The sequence below is a fragment of the Cynara cardunculus genome (assembly GCF_001531365.2).
Source record: "Cynara cardunculus var. scolymus isolate 2C chromosome LG 2, CcrdV1, whole genome shotgun sequence".
Classification (NCBI taxonomy): Eukaryota; Viridiplantae; Streptophyta; class Magnoliopsida; order Asterales; family Asteraceae; genus Cynara; species Cynara cardunculus.
The window spans coordinates 64,896,402-64,920,572 of record NC_037529.1 but is presented as its reverse complement, the minus strand read 5'-3'; the positions used below and the strand labels follow the sequence as shown (position 1 = coordinate 64,920,572).

At 34.3% G+C, this 24,171-nt stretch overlaps 2 protein-coding genes across 2 annotated transcripts; one reads left to right on the top strand and one right to left on the bottom strand.

Moving 5' to 3' along the window:
- Positions 1-8,224: 8,224 nt before the first annotated feature.
- On the bottom strand, positions 8,225-13,627 carry LOC112507139 (phosphatidylinositol/phosphatidylcholine transfer protein SFH3-like). The gene is made up of 13 exons (XM_025111577.1): positions 13,535-13,627; positions 13,065-13,147; positions 12,323-12,575; positions 12,117-12,216; positions 11,766-12,032; positions 11,376-11,453; positions 11,166-11,267; positions 10,899-10,948; positions 10,652-10,751; positions 10,486-10,569; positions 9,952-10,038; positions 9,305-9,814; positions 8,225-8,628 (listed from the first exon to the last, which is right to left on the bottom strand). The coding sequence occupies exons 2-13, from the start codon at positions 13,084-13,086 to the stop codon at positions 8,539-8,541; spliced, it is 1,743 nt and encodes a 580-aa protein (XP_024967345.1). The 5' UTR covers positions 13,087-13,147; positions 13,535-13,627; the 3' UTR covers positions 8,225-8,538.
- A 3,026-nt stretch (positions 13,628-16,653) lies between these two features.
- Positions 16,654-21,943, top strand: LOC112507140 (diaminopimelate decarboxylase 1, chloroplastic-like). The gene is made up of 8 exons (XM_025111578.1): positions 16,654-17,175; positions 17,281-17,455; positions 18,271-18,420; positions 18,815-18,976; positions 20,204-20,389; positions 20,610-20,732; positions 20,816-20,905; positions 21,719-21,943. The coding sequence occupies exons 1-8, from the start codon at positions 16,700-16,702 to the stop codon at positions 21,803-21,805; spliced, it is 1,449 nt and encodes a 482-aa protein (XP_024967346.1). The 5' UTR covers positions 16,654-16,699; the 3' UTR covers positions 21,806-21,943.
- The last annotated feature ends 2,228 nt before the right edge of the window (positions 21,944-24,171 follow it).

Sequence of the window (24,171 nt, the reverse complement as noted above, 5' to 3'; positions counted from 1 at the left end):
ACTCTGGCAAGCACCACTACAACACAACCACAGACACATGAATTTGTATTGAGATCGCTCAAAATGGAAAGAAATGCATAATCATTGCAAAAGGAGGACTCAAGTTTGAGATGCGTTGATGTGTCGAAATCCGAGTTCTGACAGATCGTATTACGGACACATAAATTTGTATTCAGATCACTCAAAATTGAAAAAAAAAATGCATAATCATTGCAAACGGAGGAATCAAGTTTGAGATGCGTTGATGTGTCGAAATCCGACTTCTGGAGGATGGAAACGTGGAGGATTCGAGATCCACCTCTTTAAGGTTCGATGTTACACAAGTTTAGTGTAGCGTTTGATTTTAGGTATTTGACTTTACATCGAGTTTATATATATATATATATAAACTTTATAATAAATTTATGGAAATTTGTTGTTTGGATTTGTGTTTAATTGTACACATTTTGTGTTTGGATTGTGGTAATGGTTCGTGGTGATGAGTGGAGGTTGGCGGTGGTCAGTGGTGGTGAAAGGTGGTGGTGGGTATTTTATTTTTGTTGAGAAAGTAGGTTGGGAGGAAGAAGACGACAGTATGACGGTATTGCCGTCTTGTACCCTTCACATACCTCGAACATGTATCTTATATTTTCTCTCATTATTTATTTACCGAAAACTATTTTGTTTTATATCGTCTCATTAAAAAACATAAGAGCATCTCCAACATGCATGTTATGTTTTCTCTCTCTTTTTCTGAATCTGGAGATTCCTCCCTTTTCTTTCTGTTTTAAAAAACAGTTTGACATAGCTGTTAAAGCAAACTTGCTCAAATTTCTAAAATTTATAACTAGAATAGTACTCGCGCAATGCAGCAAGACACTTAATGTTCTATTTTATTATTTGTCACTATCGATATTATAATACGATTTTATGTGTTTTTAAAAAAACAATAATGATTTTATTTTTGAATAAAATATAAATTTGAAGATATTATAAAAATTTGAAAAAAAAAATATATCAATGTTAATATCAAATCAACTCAATGATTATCCTAATTATATTTAAGTTTAATAACGAAATAATTTATTTTGGTTTAATAATATAACATTTTATAAAGATAATAATTAAGTATTCTGTTAGAAGTCAATGATTATTCTAATTATATTTTAGATTTTTTATATTTAAAATGAGATGTTTATTCTGTATTTGATTATGTTTATCTGCAATTAGTTACACGAATTCAGATATGGAGCTTTAATAAGTTATACTTACGTACAATCTACTTGCAATCTTGAGTTTTAAATAATATATATTAATAAACAATATTTTATATATAAAAAATAATTTTTAAGAGTTTTTGTCAAATATTTTATAATACAATATAGATATAACATAGCTTTTGAAAATGCTATTTTTTCGATTTGTTTGCTCACCGTGCAATTATAATGTTGCTGGGACCCACCATGCCACCATACAACCGGTTTTAGTTTCATACGGCCCATTGTTTTCAACAATTTTCATTTTGACCCCTCAAGCTTTTATACTGAACACTTTAAATCCTTTAACTATCACATGATAAATGATCGATCTAGAAGATGGTATGTAGTCAATTAAATTATCTTTTGGGTTGTAAATTGTTTTTAAAAATGATGGAATGTGTCATAGAAAATGTGATTTGAGAGATTTAGATTTAAATTAAATATGATTTATCTGTATGTTTGACTGACAGTAAATAAAAAAAAGGACAAATTGCATGAAAAAATAACGTATTTTAACTTGATTCATATTTTGGATAATGTACTTTCAGAACTTCCATTTTAGTACATAAAATGTAAAATTTTAAACATGTACATAGTAACATGTTATCATGTTGATGTGGTGAGTGATATGATATCCAACTCGGTATTATTTGCTGACGTGGTTAGCGACATATATTTTTTTAATCTAAAATTAGTCTTTTTTTAAATCTAAAATTAGTTCTCAACCGGTTACTCGGGTACTTAAATGTTTAAAACTTTACATCTTAATTACCAAATTAGAAGTTCTGAAAGTACGTTATCCAATATAGGAATCAAGTTAAAGTACGCTACTTTTTCATGTAATCTACACATAAAAAAAATATATTTCTTCATTTGAATCTGGTTATACAAATTGAAATATAAACAATGATGAATTATAGAATTATACTTTAATACATTTTTGTTTTCTATTGTTTGATTTATAAACACGTATATGAAATTAAATTATAAATACTATTAATTATTTAAAATTATTAATAATGATAAGAATTATATCATTTTATTATAAATAATAATATAGGTGGGGTATTTTTGTAAATAACAATGATGAATTCATGGTATATTTAAACGAATGATGAATTCATTCTGGTAAACGAATTTAGCAACTCGGTTTGAATCGGGTTATTTTCGTTTTGCATACCAAACACACTGACAAAATTCGCTCAGTAGAACTACTCATTTCAGTTACTTCGGATTCTAACAACCCAAAACCTGAAAGTTACCAAATGAGGGTTTTTCGATCCATGATTTTATGTCTAATCCATAAATTTAAATAAACACATTTTATTTAACCATTTTATCTCATAAATGTTTAAAAAAAAATAACCAAAGGTGTTAACCACAATATAAAATATTTCACATTTTATATTTAACTACAAATGTGGTGCTTGATTGGTTTGAATTTGGCTCCACAGGTCAAAAGTATCAGGAGGTCCCAAGTTCAAATACAAGGAGGAATAAAAATCCCCTTGTGGTCACGAAGGTTCAAATGCGGTGACTCCGGGCTATTTGCAAAACAGGTGATCGCCCTAAGATTAGTCAGCTCGCATAACGGATTGGATATTTAGGTTAATTAAAAAAAATTAAAAAGAAGCCAATCTATATAAACCAAAAGTGCAATTATTTATGCAACAAATTGCAATATCTACATGACAAAATTACTTTGATAATGCAAAAAAAAAACAATGGAAAATAAACAAATAAAGACATATTTTAAAGTAACCTTATCCGTTGTTACTATTCCGGTGCAATACATTTGAGCTCGTTTGTTACCTTTTTGATGAGCACAAGTGGTATAGTTGGGGGTGAGTTGCTCTCGTGACAATTTGAAAAGTAATGTGGAAAGATATTTGAACAGTTGTAAAAATTTTAATCAGTTGTTTTTAAGTGTCATATAATATATATTATTATTTCTGTAAAAACATGACGTGTTTAGCCCAAACTCTTAAGTCGAAGGCCATATTATTTCTTCAACCCAAACGGAATCAAACCCAGTAAGATCTTGACGTACTCTACTGCACAAATTATGTAACGACGAATTTTGTTTTACCTCAAGTTTTTAGCAGTTGTAACATTCTTATTATAACAAATATTTGACCGACGGTTTTGATGTACGAAAAGAGAATTATATATTAATCTTGATGTGCTTTGGGCATTCTTGGGTATTGTAGCTGATAGGTGGGTTTACAGTTACTATTAATTGGATGGTCAATTTTGAATGATTGATGGAATACTTAAACGGTTAATTAGCTACTGAAAATCTTTAACAAAGCAAGCGAACACAAAGTTAGAAACTTTATAGGAGAAAAGCAGTTGGGAGTTGGAGCCCCAGTGGTTTCCACATAGAATACTGCAGTTGTAATAGTTATCAGGTAATTCAATTAAGTGAATGAAGTACAACCGTAACTTCTTTTGTTGTTCTCTCTCGAGTTATAACAAGATTATTTCTAGAAATACAGGTTTTATCTCTTGATATCAACACAGATAACATAAATTCATTAAGTATACTGAAAATCACTAAAACTTAACTGATATATCTCTATACAGGTTATCACCCTTAGATGGATAAATCAAATTCTAACCATGAATTACTTTTCTCAAATTAATTCATGACAAATGGATCAATTGCTAGTTGATCAGACTGACAATAGTATTAACCACAAATTCACCAACTTCGTTAACTGAAAAACCTATTAAAATCACGACTTTGTGTGTTCACATGCTTACGAATCAAAGTACAACCCCCACCATATAAAGATTAGTTCATGTTGGGAGTGACGAAAATCAAAACAAGAAGAGTAGAATTCATAGATGTAGACACGATTTCTCAACAAAATATAAATCATTGCAAACTCCCTTTTTGCAGTTCAATACCCATAAATGATGGTTGCAGATATGTTAATCTTCACTCCTGTTGTGTTTCCGTGCCTTCAATCTCTGCCAAATTTTGCTAAGAATCAAGCTGAAATCCCCCCCTAACCGTAGAGTAGATGATAGGATGTTGACTCCCTCAACCCTACCTAAAAAAACGTTTAAATCGCGTGCAGGGCCACACAACTCAAGTCACACGACTAAGTTGTCCAAGAAGTCCAACTTGCCAAAAGCCTTTAACCCGAACCTAAACTTGTTGGAACCACTATTATGGCTAGACGTGTGCACAAAATCAACCGATCCAATTAGAACTGACCGACCATAATTGGATATCCAATTGTAACTGGATCAGATTGAAAATTTCAACATTCCAATTTGGATCGGTCAGTTCTCTTATGACAGTCTAGAAACGACCAAAACCGAACCGATCAACATCCAATTAATCATCTGATGACCATCCAGTTGTCCATCCAACCATTATCCAATTAATTTATTTTCAAATTGCTTAAATCGAAATTTGTTTTATGTAAGATTTTGAATTTTTAACTTCCCTTGTGTTGGTTTTAACATATATTAAAAGTGATTAATTAATTTGTATCATTGTTAGAGAATTGGATTGAATTAACACACGATGGATTCAATCCCATTGGATCATCCATTTGATATCTGATGGATATCCAATAAAATTATCCAATGGATGGAATCGAATCGATCCAATCATCCATTGATTGGATTAGATCAGTTATTTAATGTTAATCAGATCAGATAGGTTATAAAAAAAAACAAGTTAAATTAAAGGGTATATTGGTCCTTTTACTTGTATTTTTTCCTTTTTATTTTTATTAATTATATAATAGAATAACCATGTAATCGATTTCCATAAAGTATTTCTATGTTTTGTTTTATAATTTGGTTGCAATAACCACAGGAATGGATTTGGAGCGAGTAGGAGTGGTTACACGTTGTGATGATTGAATTCATGATGCGTCTTTAATTTTAGGGTTTTCGATTGCAATGCTCTTCTGTTGTTTTGGTGGTTCATTGTTAAAGAGACGGAGAGTGTTCTGGATTTGCGATAGCCTGTAAGTGTTATGTTTTGTGTTTACCTTTCATCCTCGATCTGTTGCCATACTCTATTTCGTGATATCAAACCCAATCTGATCCGATCGGAGCTTCTGTTAGATTTTGCAGAAAGAAAACTGGGATATTCATACACTTGGCCAATGTTTGTTAACATCTTAACGAAACATATACATACATATATATATATATATACATATATACATATAGGGTTAGGTTCACGTGAGACTAAGGGTCTTTCGTTAGACCTGCAAGACCAACTTATGTTCATTGATCAATTTTATAAGACAATGATCTAATGGTCTCAAGTTGCACGGTGACAATTTTGTTATTATTGAGAAGTCTCATGGCGTTTATAAATGTTCAGATTGTCAGATTGTATATCTAATCCAAAGGTTGAGAATTAGTCTTATGGGTCTCACGAAAAACCATTGGTCTCGCATGATCCAAGTCTATATATATAACTGTTTGATAATGGTTTAATGATATAGAAAATGACTTATTTGGTGAGCTTCTTTGGGGAGTTTTATACTGAAAGCCAAGTTTTTTCCAACTTTCCCATTCAATTAAAAAACACACTGCTTCCATCTAGGAAAAAGTCATCATAAACATGATCTATATAGGCCGACTAATCCACATTGCCAGCTTTATCCATACTGGACTTAGGGGGTGTTTGGGATTGATTATTCAAACAACTTGTGTTTTTTTGTAGAAGTTTTTATCAACTTATGTAGTGACAAACCGGAGTTTTATAAAAAGTGTTTGGATTAGCTTATGACGTTACCACTTCGGATAAACTGACAAATAGATAAGATGCTCTTTTTTCCCCTCCGAACACTAAAAACTCCTTGTTACCGTTATCACACTGGAATAAGTTAATAAGTTAGAAAGGAGTAACTTATCAAAAACTCTTTATTACCGGCTTGGTTTAAAAATGCGCACATAATGCGCTCTGATGCGTGATGCGCTCTGATGAGCTGGAGGAAACGCATCAGATGGGCTGATGCGTTGCGATTTCATGATGCGCTCGCATCACCTATGCATCAGACGATGCATGCATCAGACGATGCATGCATCAGCGCATCCTGTATGTTTCATATTTGGGCTCCCTTTTTCAGTTTTTAGTTGGGCTTTTTTGTTGATTAAAAATAGAACGTGAGACTGAATGGTGACCTAATAGAAGAAGCCGACAGCCACTAATAGAAGTAGCACTCACATATCAATCAATGAGGAAGATGAACCTGTGTTGGGGTTTGATGATGCTGATCTTGGAGAGTATTAGTTGGTCACTTGGTCATTTAGTTTAGGCATTGGGGACTATTAGATATTTGTGTTCTTCATGGTAGTAGTTTGTGTGTTCTATTATTCCGATTCACGAACTTTTCAAGATTCTAATGCCACTTTTTGAACCACTTTATGTTATAAATGAAGTATTTTGATAGGTAAGTATTTTGAAGGTAGAAATTGATATGTATAATTAATTTATAAATATTTTTTGAATACCGGGCGCATCACGTGCGTTATGCGAGCGTATCAGCATCACGCATCGGCTTCCAGGATCCTTACCGCCTCAGACCGCATCGCGCTTTTTAAAACCAAGATTACCGGTGCCAAACCGGTATAAGTATTTTCTTTTTTTTTCCATCCAAACATTAAAAACTTCTTATTACCGATAGCACACCGGAATAAGTTAATAAACACTTTAAATAAGCACCCAAACACCCCCTTAGGATTGTTTACCAAACTCTTATCGTATAAGCACTTATCTGGTATTACTGACCAAAATATTACCTCGTAAGCAGGACAAAGCCATCTTGGAGCCAGAGGGTATGCAAGTCTTTGATCTCCTAGGAGGTCAGGGGTTCAAACCTCACGAAAGGTGAGAAGGACATATGAGTTTATTTGTTCTATTTATCATATATAAACAATATATACTTCAATTTTTTTTTGAAATAGTCTCCAACCTAAATTATCACCTTAAAACTTTATTTAGTTATATCAAAATTTCCTTTGCCAATTTTTTGGAGAGTTCTAAAATAAACACATCTTATTTTATTGAATACACATATTCTTTGCCATAAGTTTCATGTATATTTAAAGGATTTTCATATATGGTTATCTATACACATCTTGTATTTGTTTGTATAAATATAAGAAATATTTATGTTATTGAGCTCACTCATGCTTTTCAACTCTTTTTTACAACTATTTATTAAAAGACATATAAACTTATAGGCACCTCCTAGATAAATTTTCAGGCTCCGCCCCTGCTGATAAGCGTTTACTGGGTAAAAGATGCTTACCAACAATTCAATTTGATGACCGAGAACCTTACCTTATAAGTGTGTTACTCTTGCGCCCGGTAAGCGTGTTTGGTAAACGCCCCTTAGCTACATATATGTGGTGCAATTTTCGTTTGATGAGGGTCGAGGTTAACGTTGGAGGATATCGGGTATCCAAAAGGACCGTTTCAAGTATTTAGACTTCATGATTCTGACGGATTGAGATGTCGGGTGGCTGAAGTCAACGAGTTTTTGTGTGACAAGAAGGTCCACAAAAGGTGAACCGAAATTTTTAGACCAACCATGTTATATGGATGTTTTAGGTGTTAAGGAAGGACCATAAGATGAAATTGGAAGTTATAGAAATAAGGATGCGTAGATGGCCTTATGGTCGGACCTTGTTAGACCAGATACTAACACATGGTATTCCGAGTTGTGTCTATCACGGATAAATTGAGAGAGGGAAGACTATAGTTGTTGGGACACATGCGACATGAGACTGATGGCTATATCGGTGAGAGGAGTACAAAGTGTTACGGTTGTGGGGGAGACTGAGAAGGAAGTGAGATGAGCAACTGGGGTGGACATGATGGCTTTAGACATTTCCATGGACATGACCTCTGATAGGAGTTGTTAGAGCGGTCTAGCTATCACAGACCCTGCTTTCGAGCGCGATATACTGAGTTTGTTTGGTTTGGTGTTAGAATAGGAACATTTTTTTGTAACGGAGAACTAACAAAACCTTTCAAATTCCGGCGGAGCAAAGGGAGTAATACAAGAATTTACGAAGAAACAATCTCGAACATTATTCGAAAGGTACACACAGACGTATAAGGAAGAATAGCAAATAATGTTAATGAAGTATTTATACACAGCTTTGAACTCTTTACTAAAACAAACCTTCACAAAATGCAGGGCCTCAAAAATCCACATCATCGCCATTTAAAACGGTTCTCACTTTCCTTTTCTTCCTGTAATTGGTTCATATCGCCTTACTTTTGATGTCTTCTTTGCTTTCGATTCCATGTTTAGAAACGGAAAAACCTCTTCTTTTTCTTCTTCTTCTTCTCAAGGTATGCTACGAGCTCTCGTTGTTGGAGAAGGGATTCCTCAAGAGACTGCATTGAGAAGAATACGTAGCTAGATATGAGTTCATAACGAAGAAAATTGCATGAGCATGCAACGTACTTTGCTCTGATTCCTATTTCGTGTAACGTACTTTCGGAACCTTCATTTTGGTAACATCTAAAATATTTAGGTATCTAGTTTACATATGAGAATGCATGAAAAAGTAATGTGGTTTGGTGCAATTCCTATTTTTGTCGCATACTGTCTAAATGTTGAAGATATGACATTTGAGGTACCAAAGTTTAAGGTTTTAAAAGTATGTTACACAAAATAGGAATCAAACAAAAGTACGTTGCGTTTTCATGCAATTTGTCCATCATGGCTTGCACAAACTAGTCCAGTTTGTCAATTTTAAATGTTTTCAAGATTCACTCTTTTACTGTCGTGAAGTTTTCTTAACTCAAGAACATATGATTGTGCAGCCTAAAATAAAAATCTCCTGTCCCCTCCAATCACTCAAACACACATCATTATTTTATTTGATTCCTTTTTTTATTCTCCCGCCTCAATAACATGATGATGTTTCTTCACATGATTGGTGGACAAGGAGGGGACATGTGATTTGGGGACGAGATTTTTATTCAGCATAAGCCTCGAGGTTAACTGAGTTGCTAGTTAGTTCTGAATTATTTTCTAGTTTCATGAGATTTAAAGTGTTTGAAGTACCTTTTTGGTAGCAGCAAGCTCAATCTCCAAGGCTTCTACACGAGACAAAGTCATATTAAGCATGTTCTCCTTTTCTAGGGACATCTCCACTGGTTGGTTGTCGAGGACAATAACCTTCTCTTCCAAGTCTCCCAAACGCTTCATCATGCTGAGGTACTCAACAGGGGAGACGGCAGGTGCTTTCAACTTATAAGGACTGGGATGTCTTTTTACCATATTGTCATCATCATGGATGCTACTAGAATAGAGTGTCGCATCTATAAGTTTTTTGGGCATGTTGTGTGTCATACGGACCATGGTCATAACTCCCATCACCAAGGTCATCATACCTGTAAGCAGCTGGTTGCCTAGCCCATCACTAGATTTGCAAGCATTATGGATTGGATGATAATCTGTATTTTTGGGGATGGCTAACTTCTGTTTTGGTTTTGCACGATCTACAACCTTGTCAACCATGGGTGGATAGTCATTTGTCTCACCTGCGGCTAGGTGGTGGTGTTTTACCTGAGCCTACAAATCGATTCAAAGCAAACTTATGGTAAGGCAACCTCCCTAGAGGTCAATGGTTCAAGCCTCACCAAAGGTTAGGAGTCTGTGAGTTTTGCAATATATAAATATTATATACATAAAAGATTTCAGAAACGTACTTCTTCCACAACTGGAGGGAGACTTGGCTGCTTGATGTCCACCTGGTTTTTTGGAGATTCAGTATCTTTCTTGGAAACACAACTTTTCTGTGGAAGGAACAAGGTCAGTATCTACTCGCTTCTTATTTATAGGTGGAAACACCAAAAAGTGAAAAAAAGGGTCATTGGTCTAGTTGTACCCACGTTACTGAGCCCAGCCTCTCAAGAGGTCAGGGGTTCAAATCTCACCAAAGATAAGGAGTGTGCATAAGTATTTGCCGTGTATAAATATTTTATACTTAAAAAAGAAGACATTTGTTTATTTAATGCTTAAAAATGTAGATTTGCTCATGAAAACCTTATGCCTGAGGCTTGATCAAGTGGTTTGGACTTATTCAAGATAACTCCAATATTTTGAGTTAAAAACAACGTTTGTATGTTTTTATAATGAATTATTAGGAGTGCATCAATGGGCATGTGATAAAAGTTTCACCCCTCAGGTGTTTTGCGTGTCTCAAAAAGAAAATGACCCTAAATGTTGCAGAGAGAAAATACCATGTTTGAAGGCTGGTCCTCAGCAATGACCTTCTCTTCTTGGATGGCATTCTTTGAACATTTGTGCTGACCATTACGGACCATCTGCAACACCAAATCACCAACACATTTAGCATCTGAAAATGGATATAAGATTTTGAAGGTAAGGAAATTGTGGAAGTAATACCTTGATGATCTCTGGGTCTTGCCATGGGCCCTTGTCTGAGCGCATACAACCACCTTTATCAGCACAGGTGCAGGTACCACCCAGGAACTCTGGAAGTTCACTGCCACAGATAAGAAAATATGCATATGAGTTGAAGTTAAAGGTGGAACTAGTTCAAATTGCCATTATCTAGCAAATTGCGTGAATTTTGATAAAGAGGAGAAAACAAAAACAGACATGTTGGAAAGACTATTTTGTTAAAAAGTACCTGGCATCAATCATTTCCAGGAGCTGGCTTTGGTACTTGGTGCCCAAAACCTATATGTAGATAGAGCCAGTTACTTGTCAAGTCTTTTATTTGGGAGTATATAAAATCATATATGACAAAGCTCACACACACTTCTCACGTTTGGTGAGGCTTAAACCCTTGACATTTGGGATCTACAGGGCCAGTAACTCTCTGGTGACATGTCAAGTCTTTGAGCTTAATAAATAATGGAGTTTTCTTTGAGGTTAATAGATAGGATGAACTTACATGAATCTTAGAGGTGGTCTTTGGATCAAGGAAGGATTTCACTGTGTTCCACAAGAGCCTAAATCCAGAGCCCGCATTGATGATGTACATGCGGCAGAGAGTCTATAAGGTACAGAAAGTTGAATAAATAGTCAACCATAAATATCATTCAAATAAACATGTGTACTTTAACCTCCATCTCATAAATTTGAGTTTTTAGAAACGAAGTACCTCGGGGTAATTGTTACCGTCAATGTTCTGGAGACGCTGGATAAGTTCCCTAGCAGATTTGTTCATGCTTTTCAGTCCCTGATCCATAAACAAGGCAAAGTTATACAATATTTGCTAATTTTGCATCTTGAACAGGTAAATCTTGGCGCTACAAGTAGTGGTTCAGGCATATGTTGCAAGGGCGAGGTTCATTTTGAGAACCATGAGAAGCAACTTTTCGTGAATTATTCATGATGAATATCGTGATGGATATTCATTATGAGTATCATGAATAATTAAGTATATATTCATAATGAATAATTCATGAATAGTTGGTTCTCACGATTCTTAAAATTTACGGTTCCTAAAAATGAACTTTCCCATGTGCGTATGTAATGATGATGGACGTACCACTCCTTGTACGTCAAGAATGGTGGTGCTTTGATCAATGTGCTTTTTTGAAGCGATTGAGCAAGCTGGGAACTTGTCAATAAAGGTCCTTTCAAACTCCATCACATGGTACTTGACATAACGCTCGAGGGTTGTGGCTTGCATGATCTTGGTAGCATCAACCTTACCAAGTTGCTCAATATAGACGGGTCTTCCATCCTTATCAACTCCGTGGTGTCCTTGAGGATAGTGTTTGACGACGTCCTCTTTCTCTTTGAAATCAAAATCCTAAACCAAAGAGGTGCAAATCTATTAATTGTTGCATATAGAGCCATTCCAACAGATGGTTAATAAGATGTTTTCAACAAGTACCTCCATTATGGTGTCTGTGCCATAATCCTTCCTCCATTTGATCATATCAGCCCACATTTGCTTAGTCTTCTCAATATCAAATTTCCTAGCCTTCAAAAATCTGTTTTTACCATCGTGAATGAAACCAAAAGGTGTTGAAGCTACGAAGATAAAATGGTACATCAATAATGAACTCAAAAGGGTTTTTTTACAGAAAAAGTTATTACCTTAGCATCATGTGGTAGTCATCATGCTTTGCAGGCAATAGTTCTTCCAAGATCAAAGCTTGACGAAAAGCGTCAACTGCCTTCAATTCTTCTGCATCATGCTCATCCACAACAACGGAAGTGACCTTACCGTTCTTCCTGCTCTTCTTGCCAAAGGAAGTCCTGAATTTGTTGGAGGCATTTATTGCCCTCCGCTTAAATGATAGCTTAGCTTTCTTCTCCTCACAGTTTTCTACGTCAGTTTTTTCTAAACCTGTTGAAAAGTTTTGTGAGTAAAGACGATGGATTCTATGCAACTGTTGCATAATCTTTAGTGGGCAGATGGTACTTGCTTTGCTTTTAACAGGTATGATTAAAGTAAATGGAATTCACCACTGTAAATGGTTTGTTGTTTATGTAGTTCTTAGCTTTTACCCTTATGTGTATTCCTACCTCCATTAAACCCTCGATTTTTATATCATACATCAAGTCCACACTTATTATCTATAACTTCAGTCCCAGTTTTTCAGCTATACGCTATCAACAATTCAAATATCATGTGAATAAATAATGAAAAAACGGGTGTCACAAAACAAAAAAGCATAACATGACATGGTGGTTGCAAAATCTCATTGCATTTTTATTTCTTCCTATTCTGTTCTTCATTAACTCGATGGCTATAAATGGCGTAAAGCTCAGACATGTATCCTGTGAACAGCATAATAATAGAGAAAAATACAGTATTGAAAGAAGGAATACATACCGACTGACGTTGCAGCAGTCATGATTGCAGTTACGTAGATGGCCGTATCGAATTTGAGGCCCTTGTTAAACTGCCTACTACACCTGTACCAAATTCACATCAGAATTGCAGAGGTTCATATGATATGCTCAAAGTTCAAATTCACAAAACACAGAAGGAATTGAAGTTGCGAATTCATACGTTTGCAACTATCCACATACAAATTCTGTATTACACAATATTGCAATTGAACTTATGATCATAATAGATGCACAAAATCTTCATCGATTAAACATACAAATTCATCCGAACTTAATTCAACGCCAAGGGTTTTGAACTTCAATAACGAAAATTGAATGCAACACAAACCAATAAACCCCCAGGAAGATGTAAATCAAAGAGTTAAGGAAGGTGGAGATTACAAAAACGAGTTGCGATTTCGAGCTAAAAATGGTAGAGTATGAAGAGAGGTAGGTGGAGAGGGAAATTACCAGTGCCAAAAATATGGCAGGAGAGTTGGAGAAGAAGAAAGGGGAGGTTCTCATCATCCAAAAAGCAAATCCCTAAGAAATTGAGAAGCGTCCATTGAATGGAGAGATTTGTGTGGGAGAGATTTCTATTTAATTTGACGAGGTCTTTTTCAATCGACATTGATCATGTCTGTAATTTTAGACATGGCAGCCACTATTAATGTGTGATGTATACATTCCTGTCATGACTCATGTATGTATGTATGTATGTATGTATGTGTGTATGTATGTGTACAGTTTGTCATACATGTGCAGGGGGACAGAGTGCCTGACCACATAACTAACTTAACTACTTTTGGTTTGTACACGTATAATATTATTATTATAAAATATTTAATTAAAACAACTTATTAAGTATCAGATACCGTTTATCGATACAAACATCTTAATATTTAGGGATTCATTTATCAAATGTCTACCCGAGTAAACGTTTATCGAGTCACGTTATCTTACCGGATGAAAATAACATGGACAAAAAATCTTACTTGGTAAGAACGAGACAAGGGCCGAGAGTCTTACCCGATAAGTGTTGGTGAGGACTCTAACCACGACTGGTGCTTACCGGATAAATTGTTGCATACAATGCTCTTTTTTGTTGACTAAAATCTTACCCAGTAAATAAGTGACATTGTTGAATGCTACTAACAAGCGCTTACCGGATAAGTGTTTGATTATTATAGTTTATGTATCATTTCTCAAAATTCTATTACAAAGATAAAGTTGAACCATACTAAGTATAACATTATACTTCATAAAACTGATAACCAACTCATAACTTTCACTCTTTCAAATCCGTAAAAAAAAATGATAACATAAAATAAAATTAGGAAGGATGGAGGGAGGATAAACGGAAAAACTACTTTGTTAGCAATTAAAAATCACTTGTGGCCACGGAGGTTTTAATACGGTGACTCCGGGTTATCTGCAAAAGTAGGTGGTCGCCCTGAGATTAGTCGGCTCGCATATCGGGTTGGATATCCAAGTTAATAAAAAAAAAAATCATTGATAACGTCAGACGAGAATATTTAAGTCTCGTTTCATTTAAAAAGACAACTTGTCTTTCTTTCAAACCTTTCCGGACTCCTGTGTTCTTAAATATAAATTTCTTTTAGATTCTATTCTAACAACTCAATTATCGACAAAAATAAATAAATCAAAACCCAAGCGTCCGTCAAATCAATTGTTTATTTTTGTTAACACATGATCTGGATTCCGATATTTATTTTCAAGAAATTAATATCGTTTTAACTTGCAGGTTTCGATAAAGGAAAATATCTTAAATTAAGCCATATCGATACAGGCATAAAATCAAATAAAAGACTAAATACCGTGAGTTGATAAGAAAAAAAGATTAATTAAAGATCAGTATGCAGATCATTGAAAATATTCGGAAAAATCTACTTGAATATGTACATGTAAATAGATATTACAAATTATTGATATAGATTCAAAGGGTTGGGTTCACGTGAGACCATTTTTTTTACACTTGAAACTTCACAGAAAAACGTTGTGAAGATAAAAAAACTAAACCTTCACGACAAAAACACTGTGAATGTTATCTTCATAACGTTTTGTTGTGAAGTTTCAAGTGTAAAAATATGGTCTCACGAAAACAGGCTGGTCTCATGCGATCCCAAGTCTAGATTTAAATATACATTTTAAATAGATTTTTTCAATAATTCAATTATTAATCTTTTGTTAACATTTTATTTATTTTCTTTTTAAAATATTTAATTTTATTATTTAAAACTCCTACCATTCATATATAACTTCTATGACCAATGATTAAATATATTAAATAAAAAGTTATATCATTTTCATGATTTTTACAAGGCAACTTTTTTTATTTATTTTGTATTTCCCAATAAATATAATATTTTTTATAGGATTTTTTAATATTATGAAAATAGTGAGTCATCAAATTTTAGTGGAAGTTATGGTGATCCACTCCATTATAAGAATTAAAACTTGTCTGTATTGTTGATAATGATATTAAATATAAAATTTATTTTTTTTATTTGGAAAATTGTATTAAAATATTATTTTTTGTGTCTTTATTTATAAAAGTTATTTTAGATTTTTTTTAATGTCTATGATAAGACATATTAAATAAAAAAATTTAATGGCCGTTTACCAAATACTTACTTGGGTAAGTGTTTACCAAGTTATATTACCTTACCAAATGAATATGATAAGAACAAAAAATCTTACCTGATAAAAACGAAGCAATGATCAAGAGTCTTTCCCGGTAAGTAAGGGCAATGACTCTTACCACAGTCAGCTCTTATCGGGTAAATTGTTGCATAAAAAACCGTTTTTGTTGACTAAAATCTTACCGGTAAGTATATATAATAGTATTGAATTTTCCCGGTAAGTGCTTACTGGGTAAATGTTTGGTAAACAGCCCCTTAGTAAAATAAATTGGTAAGAATTTTTTGTTTATAAGTTATAACCACATTTTCATTTTTTATATACAAAATCATATATCTTTTAGAGGCTGTTTGTTTACCTTTTAATTATTCTAAAACTCTCTGAATGATTTTGTATACTTGTGTCATCTTTAATCATTTAGTGTCTTAATTTCGTTATGAATAAATACCAAAGAATTATATTTCATTTTGCACTACATTATAAGTCTTTTAATCATTTTGACCATTTAATTATTCTGTATCAAACCATTCAACAGCTACTTAACAGTTTCTTAGTATCATCAAAAGTTTAGTACATTCTTTAAAAATAAAATTGTAGTAGAAATAAGAACAATTGAGAAAATATCTTCTATTTTGATATAATTTATCATTTTTTATTAGTAAAAACCATAAGCATTATATTGCAATATAATAAAAGCAAATGGAAAAGGACGAAATTGCCCTCACATGACTAGCACGTGAGGCGCTTAATTGGTCCGACTTAATGGCCTAAGACCAAAACCGTAACAAAATGGAAACCTTGACGACGTTTCTTGGACTTTTCAAAAGTTAGGGACCTAAAACGTAGGTTTCACAAAATATGAGGACGATATTTGTAATTTACCCTAAAACACATCTTCAGTCAAAAACCCTTACGCTATTTTAGGGTGTAGAAGAAAGGTGCATCACTTTACCTTCACTCACAGTTTCCTCATCAATGGCGGTTGCTTATTCTTCTTCTCACCTTCAACTTCAACCACTGTCTTTCACCAAAACCCTAAATCGTTCTTCGAACTCGATCACACCCAAAACCCTAGTTTCCTTCAAACCCAATTCAAAAACTCTTGGTATCCGAGCAATCATATCTCAAACACCTCCAGAAACCCAGAAATTTGAGCATTGTTTCACCAAAAAAGATGATGGGTATTTGTACTGCGAGAATCTTAAGGTTCAAGAAGTCATGGAGGCCGTTGAAAGGAGGCCATTTTATCTTTACAGTAAGCCTCAGATAACTAGAAATGTGGAGGCTTATAAGGATGCTTTGGAGGGATTGAATTCGGTTATTGGGTATGCAATTAAGGCCAATAATAACTTCATGATTTTACAGCATTTGAGAAGTTTAGGTTGTGGGGCTGTTTTGGTTAGTGGCAATGAGCTCAGATTGGCTCTTCGTGCTGGTTTTGATCCCACCAGGTACCGATCTTTCAATTTCACGACCATTTGATTCAATTGTTATTTCAAATTGCCGTTAAAATTCATTTGTGGGTATTGAGATTATGGTTGGATGTGAAACGATAGGTGTATTTTTAATGGAAATGGGAAGCTTTTGGAGGATCTTGTTCTTGCTGCTCAAGAAGGTGTCTTTGTTAATATAGACAGTGAATTTGATCTGGATAATATTGTATCAGCTGCAAGAATTGCTGGAAAGAAGGTCAATGTACTGCTTCGAATCAATCCGGATGTTGACCCTCAGGTTTGTGATTGCTCCTATCGAATCATTAGCAATAATACATTTTTTGTCTGTATAAATACAACATTATTTTGATTGTGTGAATAGGTGTAACCCCAAGATTACTCTCCAAAAGAGGAGAGCACGAAGGTCCTAATCTAGCTGATTTGACACTCTAACTCGACCTTTCCAACGGAGGCTAGACAGACACAAATTGTCCCTGTGGGGCTAGATGAGTATTCATATTGCCCCAGAATATTGAGTCCCTAGTGTGGTAGACCTTGGCTCTAATACCATGTAAGAATACGTGGAACCCCAAGATTACTCTCTAAAAAAGCCTTCCCTTGAGGAGAGCACAAAGGTTCCATCATATGTAGAGGAGAAATGGTTCGAATCTAGTCCATGTGGGACTATTCAACTAGATCAACCTGAAAGTTGTTAACAACTGCCTTACCCTTTGGGGTGGAGGTCAGGTCATCCCACCCCACCCTTACTTTCGAGTAGGATATACTAGGTTTGTTTGGTTTGGTTTGTCGGGCCACAAATACCTTGTAAGATTCTAGGTATATTTCTTTTTATCTTCTCCGGTTGGTGTAAAATTTGGTGTAAATAAATAGTGTTACACCAAAAACATTCCGTCAAGCTATTTGTTCTTATTATTAGAAATCCAAGTTAATTGCTATGGGAATGGAGATGCTCAATATCCAATGGGACTTCAGTTTGTTTGTTGTTATCTTTTACGGTTCTTTTCTATTTTCTCATGTTTGTTACCGTATTTCTATGTAATTTCAATAGTTAAAAACATGAAAACCAATACCATATCTTTATTCTTTTAATAGGTCCATCCTTATGTTGCAACCGGGAACAAGAACTCCAAATTTGGTATTAGAAACGAGAAGTTGCAATGGTTTCTAGATGCCGTTAAGTCGTACCCTGATGAACTTAAGCTAGTTGGAGCTCATTGTCATCTTGGATCCACCATTACCAAGGTATTTTACTATTTCTTTCGTTTAACATGCAAATACCATTATTTGTTTGATATTTTCATTTTATGGGTTCAATTTATACGACAAAAAGAGAAAAAGATGCAACTTTGGAGATGAGATCCACAAAGTGGAGAATGGAAACGGAAGGAAAATGGTGTAAATGAACATAACCTCTTTAAATCCCCACGGCTTTAGCGTAGCGGGCAAGTAGGTGTACATTCTTGCAAAAGGAGTGGGTGGTCTAGGGTTCGACCCCAGACATCACCCACCTGCCATTGAGATACGCAATTTCTCTCTCCCATGATCCGTGTCGGACTGGTATGGTGGAGCCGTTGGCGCCATACCCTTTGTTTTGCCTAACATGAACCTTATCTTTTTATCTATATTCGTGTTTTAGGTTGACATCTTCAGGGATGCTGCAGCCATTATGGTGAAGTTCATTGACGAAATTCGAGCCCAAGGGTTTGACATTAATTACTTGAACATCGGAGGTGGTCTTGGGATCGATTATTATCATAAGGGCACCGTACTTCCTACACCCAGAGATCTGATTGACACAGTAAGAACTATATGTATAGGGGCATAATCAAATGAGAACGTCAAATATTGTGATAACCGTGAGAACTTGTACTTTAAGGTATTGTTTCACATGATTTTTTTTCTTCCATTTATTGCTAGAAAACAAAGTATTATTTAAACATATATTTGTTATACATGTACTTGTTTCACAATGTGAAACTTTTTTACATGTATTTTAGTGACACAAACACGTAAAAAAGTTTCATATTATGAAGCAAATATATGTTGATCAATATTTCAAATCTTAGCTTCAGATGAAAAAAGGTTATGTGAAATAACACATGATGCACGGTTCTCATGATTATCAAAATTTTGTAGGTTCTCGTATGATTAGCGCCCCCATATATATTTGAAGTATATTATATTTATATACGACAAACCTCACACTCGTTCCACTCTTTTGATGAGTGGTGAGGCTTGAGCCCTTGACCTGCAAGGAGGTTGGGATCTACCGGTAACTCGGATGCCAGTGCACCATTGACCCACCGGCTAAGAACTCTCCCGCTGTACCAAAATAAATGTCCACAATTAAAAAGACACGGTTTTAGGAATGTGTAATTATTACACTTTCTAGTTAACTAAATGACAATTTTACTCATAACAATAAAGGGAGTAAAGAATTTTCCCATGTTATGTGGAATTGGAAAGTACACTTGGGCCCTGTTTGTTAACAGCTTAATGAGCTTAATGAGTTTAATGGGACTCACAACTTGATGAGTTTAATGGGACTCACAACTTAACGAGCTTAATGGGACTCCCAATTTAACGAGCTTAATGGGATTCGCAACTTATTCGATCAACTATACATGACTGTTTGGTAATGGCTTAATGATATAGAAAGTGGCTTATTCGGTAAACTTCTAGGGGGAACTTTATCCAGAAAACCAAGTTTTTCCCCAACCTGTCCCTCCAAATTAAAAAAACACTCTCCTGCCATCTATAAAAAGAACCCTCCCGATCCATACAAACAGATTAATCCATGCAGTCAACTTTATCCATTCAAATGGAAAACCAACCAAACAGCCCCTTAATTTTGGAAGTGGACACTTATTTTGGGACAAACTAAAATAGACTCCACACTTATTCTGGGACTGAGGATATATATATTTATTGGCATACCATACTATTGAGTATTGACTGTCGAATCATCTTATAAATTTTTAAATTTTAAGCCGAAATTCTTTCTGTCATGTTTGATTTGCTGAAGGTCCGGGAGCTGGTCTTGTCTCGAAACCTTAATCTCATTATTGAACCCGGGAGGTCACTGATTGCGAATACTTGCTGCTTTGTTAATCGTGTCACTGGTGTAAAAACAAACGGCACGAAAAACTTTATTGTGATCGATGGCAGCATGGCTGAACTTATCCGTCCTAGCCTATACGATGCTTATCAAGTAAGATTTGTTATTTCACTCGTATAAATTCACTTTGTTCCCCGATAATCTATTAGCAAGCAAATGTTCGGTGTCCTAAAATCCCCTTGATTGGTCCAAAAGAAATTTTAAAATGTTCCCATTGTCTACAAATAATTGTTTTTTGTATTAATTTCAAACGAACCGTTTGATCGATCATCGATGTACATTTCTTAGAACATTGATTGTGGTTGTAATGCAGCACATAGAATTGGTTTCTCCTCCACCTCCCGATTCTGCGGTTTCGACTTTTGATGTCGTGGGCCCGGTCTGCGAGTCGGCCGATTTTTTGGGGAAAAACAGGGAACTTCCCGCTCCAGCCAGGGTACCGTGTTCCACCTTTTCGTTAAGCGTTGATTTGAATTTGGGTTTAATGATTTCTTGATGGAGTTTCTTTCCTGGTTACAGGATTCTGGGCTTGTAGTTCATGATGCCGGTGCCTACTGCATGAGCATGGCTTCAACTTACAACCTTAAGATGCGCCCACCGGAATACTGGGTACGTTTTCTTGAATTTAACTTAACGTCAAACCAACAGATTTCGATTTTGAATCTTAAATGCATTTGGGATTCTTGGAATCCACATAGATTATCAATTTGTTCCACGTTTGGCTCGACAATTAGACAAGGACACGACAGGACTTAAGAGGACAAAAAACACAGTTTTTTGGCTTATCAGAATAGGTGGAACAAATTTCAGTGAATGAGACAAAACTTGGCAAATTACTAAACTACCCATGTCATATGTTCAAACCTTGAAACTTTCCACAAATTTTTTTACATGCCAAAGGCGGACATAGAAATTGTTTCACGTGGTGGCACCATTTGACTATAAAAAATAAAGCTGGATATTTTTCACAAAGTAATCTAGTCTGTTGGTTAGTTCCTTAATTATCTCAATTTTGTTCAGAAACATAGTAAACCTGAAATTAAAACCTCAGAAAATGGTATAAGTGGGATTCGAACCCACGCCCGGAAGGGGAGAAAAGACAATACAAACCAACTCTACCAAGAGAAACGTGTTATTATTGTAGTTTCAAGGAATATACGGCTGCACCCAACAAAATTACACAGTGGCACCTTTCACGACCCTAAATTGTTTTACACTACTGCGGAGGACGAAGTGGTGGCTCATGCCACCCTTTGCACCATAGTGGGTCCGCCCGCCCCTGTCACACGCCTACCTCACCCTTGCTAGTTGGGTTCTGTCTGGCTATCCGTGAACCAAACGCACCAATTGAACAATTGGTGATCTTTTTTTTTTGCATATTTGTATGGAGTTTGGGTTAACTAAATATGTTGAATGATGAAGGTTGAAGAAGATGGATCAGTAGCCAAAATCAGGCATGGGGAGACTTTTGAAGATCATATGAGATACTTTGAGGGACTCTCACTCTAACTTCATTTGCACTTTCTGCTTCTATCTTCCTATTTCTAGATTTCTTTAATCTCTGTTTCCTTTTCTAAAACTTAAATTGCATTATCTGCAACGTATTGGCTCGATTAACTCTAAATCAACTTTAAAATCATGATGAAAGTCCGAGAAGTACGAAAATTGGGATTGACGGGACTCATAGCTGGTCTTGGTCCCAAGCCACCATCATGTAACCGGGCTTTGGGAAAGGTCTTAACGGGTTCTCCAAACGAACTCCATGACCGATCCTTATGTGGTTGGGAATTCTTACTAGGACCGGAGTCTTAATCTGGCCTGTGTCGTTCATCTAGTCTAAAGAATATATGATTTAATGAATAAGGGGGTGTTTGGTTAGAGGTATTAATCAGTAATAAATGAGAATTAAAATAGAATAAACCGTTTGGTATAGTAAAATATAATAGGTTCATTCCCTCAAAAATTCAAATTTTTATTTCAGATTAAACTGGGGGAATAAAATTCATTCATATTTTCATTCTATGTTATTTTCACTTTTATTTCCGTTTTTATTACTCGACATGAACCAAACAGTCTCTTAGTTGTTTTTTTTAATATAAAGAGTTGATCATGATAAATGAATCCGGATAATCTTCTATAAATATTCAAATTATGATAAACGAATCCTTATCATTTTCGTAAATACCTCCATTAATTGGATGTATGGTTTATAGTAATGGTTGGGTTCAGATCCAGTGAGAATAAGAGTTAAGGTAAGAAGCGTAACCCTTGGATGTACATTAAGATGAGATATATCGAGATGAATCAGATCAATCCCTGTATCAAACGGGATTCATAGGAGAGTTTGAGATTAAATGTGATCAAGGGTACAAATCCATATTTAACTCTACTTTTCGCACGACATTTCTTCTATATTATAATATATAAGTTTGTTTTATATATTTATATATACATCTCGATTTTAGTGTTTAATTTTTTTTAGTCGATATTATCATACGGTTTTATGTGGTTTTAAGAAAACGATAATGTTTTTATTTTTGAATAAAATATAAATATAAAGATATTATAAAAAATAAAAAAAATATTGATATTAATAACAAACTAACTATTTTAAAGTTCTCATTTTTTTTTTGTGTATTTCTTTAATTCATTTTTTTATTTTTGGTTTAATAATATAATTTTTTATAAAGATAATAATTAAATATTTTGTTAGAAGTCAATGATTATCCTAATTATATTTTAGTTTTTTTTATATTTAAAATGAAATGTTTATTCTCTATTTGATTATGTTTATTTGAAGTTAGTTATACGAATTCAAACATGAAGTTTTAATAAATTGTATTTATGCACAAGTTACTTGTAATCTTGAATGTTAAGTAATATGCATCAATAAACAATACTTTATGCATAAAAAATGGTTTTTAAGAGTTTTTGTCAAATGTTTTATAATATAGTATAGATAAATAGAGAAATTATTCAACCTACTTATTTTTCTACCTTAGTTTTGCCTAGCTTATCCATAGAGGCTCAATCTATTTTATAAGAATGACCAAGTTGCAGACATAATGACCAAACCCATTAAGCTGGATCAGTTTGTGAAGCTCAGAAATCTGCTTGGAGTTCTGCTACTTGAGAAGTAAACTGACACTGATTAAGTTTGTCAGTTTAAGGGGAGGAATTTCTTGGGTTTCTCCATTGATCTGGTATGCTCGTCCAACAGTCAAGTGGGAGAATAGGTCGAAGCTTCGACCTATTATTCAGTAGTTTGCTATTCAGTTTTTGATTTATTGTCCTTGCTTTCTGCATTTTCTTATCCTTTTGTTTCAGTTATAAGGCTATATATAAGTCTGTTTATCTTCAATAAGATCATCAAAGTGGTTACTGGATACATACATTATTGCTCTGTTCTTTCTGCCCTATTTCCATTATCATCTAGTATGCACATCAAACACTACCTTAGTGTAACAGTCATTTAATACTTCTTATAATGGGTACACAACATAAATAACTGAATATTTGTTCTACTATAGTTGAAGAAATATTTCTATCATTATACTAAATTAAAAATACAGTAATAAACTTTGTTACATTCTGACCATTGTCATGAACATAAAAGACCATGTATTTTATCGGGATGGATACTTGTACGATTTTGATACTACTTCTTTGTATTTCAAAATTCGAGCAACTTATTCCTCTCCAATTTTCTGACCCTTTTTTCAACACGTAATGTCAATTCTACCATGTTAAAAAAAGAAAGATGCCTTAACATTCCTTTTAGCTTTTGAGTTTAATCGAAAATGATATATATATATATATATATATATATATATATATATATATATATATATATATATATATATATATATATATAT

Excerpts from the sequence above, each read along its gene's own strand:
- LOC112507139 (XM_025111577.1), bottom strand. The coding sequence starts at position 13,086 with ATGACTGCTGCAACGTCAGTCG. Across the intron at positions 11,268-11,375 it reads ACGGTAACAATTACCCCGAG|ACTCTCTGCCGCATGTACAT; the intron begins GTACTTCGTTTC and ends TGTACCTTATAG. Across the intron at positions 10,570-10,651 it reads AAGACCCAGAGATCATCAAG|ATGGTCCGTAATGGTCAGCA; the intron begins GTATTACTTCCA and ends TTGGTGTTGCAG.
- LOC112507140 (XM_025111578.1), top strand. The coding sequence starts at position 16,700 with ATGGCGGTTGCTTATTCTTCTTCTCACCTTCAACTTCAACCACTGTCT. Across the intron at positions 18,421-18,814 it reads TTGGATCCACCATTACCAAG|GTTGACATCTTCAGGGATGC; the intron begins GTATTTTACTAT and ends TTCGTGTTTTAG. Across the intron at positions 20,906-21,718 it reads TGCGCCCACCGGAATACTGG|GTTGAAGAAGATGGATCAGT; the intron begins GTACGTTTTCTT and ends TGAATGATGAAG.